Source organism: Pteropus alecto, unplaced genomic scaffold, assembly GCF_000325575.1.
Source record: "Pteropus alecto unplaced genomic scaffold, ASM32557v1 scaffold118, whole genome shotgun sequence".
In the NCBI taxonomy this organism is placed as follows: domain Eukaryota; kingdom Metazoa; phylum Chordata; class Mammalia; order Chiroptera; family Pteropodidae; genus Pteropus; species Pteropus alecto.
The window spans coordinates 69881-73137 of NW_006440654.1; the positions used below are offsets into that span (position 1 = coordinate 69881).

General features: G+C 65.9%; 1 protein-coding gene across 1 annotated transcript in view; it reads right to left on the reverse strand.

Annotated features, from left to right (window-relative positions):
• Nucleotides 1-779: 779 nt before the first annotated feature.
• Nucleotides 780-3257, reverse strand: part of SHANK3 (SH3 and multiple ankyrin repeat domains 3) — a 35477-nt gene continuing 32999 nt past the window's right edge. Inside the window, 1 exon segment of the mRNA XM_025051035.1 lies at nt 780-3257. This exon segment is cut by the window's right edge and continues 38 nt beyond it. Coding sequence (XP_024906803.1) covers nt 2220-3257 — 1038 coding nt within the window. The 3' untranslated portion in view covers nt 780-2219.

The following is a 3257-nucleotide window of genomic DNA, read 5'->3' on the forward strand; positions in this document are numbered from 1 at the left end:
GCACTGTGTCACCACCTATTCCTCAAGGAGGAACTGAAGTTCACAGATCTTAAGTGTTTCATCCAAGACTGCAAAGCTCAGATGCGACCTGCTGAGGGTTGAGAGCCAGAGCCACCTGAGCCCAAGCCCTCGTCAGAGAATGAAGTGCGCTGCCAAAGCCGGTGAGGGCCACGTTGCCGGGAAGCCTGTCGTTTTAGGCTGTTTGGCACTGGTACCTCTAGGGGGCTGACCCTGTGCCCAGCTCCTAGGGAGAGCACAGGACTCGGGCCTGGCCAATGACAAACCTGTTCCCCTGACCAGTGATCGCTCAGGGGCAAGCGGGCACCCACGTGAGCCAGTCAAAGGCCGGGACTTTGCAGGAACTGCCAAGGGGAAGGGGCTTGCTTTCCAGCAGGCCGGCAGACAGATGGGATGTAAAGGCCTGGCCCTTCCCAACCCCACGTCCAAGAAAGAACGAGCACAGAGTGCTCGCAGAACCCAGAGCCAGGGGTCAGGGCTCCTTGGCGTGACGGAGCAGGGATGCTGAAGACGACCATGGAAGGCGGGTTCGGACAGGGCTGTGTTGGAAGATGCGCACTGAGTCCTGCCTCCGTCCTGCCCTGCGACGGCCCAGCCGCCCCCGGCAGCCAGCAGAGCGGGTGACAAGATCCGGGCTCACCTGCGCCTGATCACGGGGGCTCGACGCCCAGTAAACTTGAGCCGCGTGTCTGTCCCTGTGGTGTCTGTCCTGAGCCACCTACCTAAATCTCAAATCACAAAAGACAGCACTTGCATGCAGCTTCGTTCTTTCATCCGTGTGGCAAACGTTTATTGAGGGTCTGAGCTGTACCGGGCGCTGAGCTACCCATGTCGAGTGGCTTTAGTTTTCATTGGGACCAAGGGACACAGAGGAATAGAGGACTGGCGGAGGGTGTGGGTGGGGGCTGGTGGAACCTGGATCAGGAACCCAGCCTCTGGGTCTGGTCCTGCGGAGGCCTGGGACTCGGCTGCCCACCCCGCTGGGCACCGCCGGCCCCACCGTCACGCCCAGTCTAAGGGCACTTTCAACACTGCCCTGCCGGGAAGAGGCCTCTCGACTTCAACTGGGAGTTGCAAGAGTTGTGCGGGCCCCAAATCGAGCCCCGGGCACGGCAGGAGCTGGAGGGTCACAGCCCTGGGCCATTCAGAGGCGCCATGAGCCTCCCGAGCCCCCACTTCCCTTCTAAACCCTCGACTGGAAGAAGAAGAGGATGGGTCGGACAAGCCCACGGAAGCCCTGGACCCCTCGCTGCCTCGTGGAGGCCCCTTCAAGCCGACAGGAAGGGGCCCGCTCTGGCGATCCTGAGAAGCAAGCAGGCAGGGGGTGGCGCCCTACACACTCCCCAAAGCCAGCGGAGGGGACAGCCTAAGGCAGCTTGGAAAAGGCAGCCAGGCCGCCAGGGGACCGGCTCTGCCTCACACCAGCACCGCAGCGGGACCCAGCTCTCCCTCGACACCCAGTAGCCCCCAGGGTCTCCTTCGGGGGCGGAGCCTTGGGAACCGGGCCTCAAGGCCAGAACCCAGAGACCAGCCCAGGGCCTCCTGCAGCTTCTGCAGGCCAGAGCAGCACCCCCTGCACTTCCGGGGCACAGTGTGGCCCTTCAGGCCCACACCCTGGGCGGGAGGCGGGAGGCGGGAGGCAGGACAGATGCGGGGAGAGGTGTGGCGAAGGCAGGAAAGAGGGAAGACGGGGGGCTGGGACTTCTGTCTAGAACGGCTTAGCACGCTTCCAAAATCGCACCCCGGAGCCGGTGTCCAAGGGACTCTGAGGTGCTGCCGAGGGACAGACACGTGTCCGAGGCAGAAGGCAGGAAGTTGAGGTGGGCCCCCCAGAGAAGAGGAAGCGAGACGAGACGCTAGCTACAGGGGCGCGGCACCAGCCACACAGGGCAGCCCCGCGGGTCCCGGGACCCCAGGACGGCCAACCCCGGTGGAGGCAGCTTTGGTCAGGAGCAAGTGAGGGCCAAGCCGCCAGCGGGGCCCTGACGGTTGGCCACCCCCTCAGCACCAACGAGGACGGCGAGAAGAGCCCTGGTGTTCAGTCCCTGAGGGCCCGTCTCAGACAGACAGAGCCTGGCCTGAAAAGGGATGGACCGGTGGCCGGGGGAGGACAGGGAGAGAGGGACGGAGGAGACCGTGACTGGACGGGTGGGAGATCAGGGGGCCCGTGGGCGTGGACAACACCCTCCCCGAGGCCCTGCTCACCGAGCTGCCGCGATGGACGACTTCTTGGCCGGGTCCAGCAGGCCGCCCAGGCCACCAACGGGCTCCTCGCCCAGGGAGCGCGTGTCCTTGTTCAGCTGCTGCAGGCGGGAGCTGAGCTCGCTGATCACAGTTGGCTTGTCGTCTTCGGGCGTGGGGAGCCCCCGGCTCTCCACGGGGTCCCCCCACAGCTTGGACCTTCTCTGGAAGAGGTAGCGAGGGCGAGCAGGCCCAGCGGCAGAGGCCACCCCGGCAGAGGCGACGAGGTGCTGCTGGGCCATCAGCTCACTGTCCGAGGACTGCTTCAGCAGAGGGTCCCTGAAGGTCACCGGCCCCTTCCCCAGCGGGGACTTGAGCTTGGGCTTGGGAGGCACTGGTGGCTTCTCGAGTAGAAAAGTGTGTCCGTCAGCGAAGGAGGTGTGGGTGTCGGTGAGCTCTCCGCTCTCGGAGCTCAGGGTGGACATGCTGGACACCGTAGAGATGGTGCTTGTGGTCTCCAGGTGGGGGTCGCTGGAGCTGCGGGTGTCGGCCTCCTCCACCCCCGAGTCGGCCGCAGACTCGGGGGCGGGGGGCAGCTCGCTGCTCGGCTTCCCTGAGGCCGGGCCTGGCACCGTGGTGGGCGAGGGGCCTGGGCCGGGCAGTGGGGTGGCCAGCAGGACCCCGTTGGCAAACTCTTCGGGGGGTGGCACCAGCCCAATGCGGGCCAGTTCCTCTCTGGTCTCCTCGTCGCTGGAGGACAGCTGGGCGGGTGGCAGGTTCACAGCGAACACCAGCTCTGGCTCCTCCTCCGAGCTGCCCTGGCCTGGCCCGGAGTCTGTCGGGGTGCTGCCAGGGGGCTGGGCCCGGGGACTGGGCAAGGGCTCTGCCACCACTGCCGACTGCGTGGGAGCTGGGGCCAGCTCCGGGGTGCCCGGCTGCTCCTCTTCGGCCCCCAGCCCACCGGGCTCCTGGCCGTTGCTGGTGGCGTGCACAACGATGAGGCCAGCTGGCCGCTGCAGGGACGTGTCCAGGACGCTGAGGATCATGGACTTCTTGTC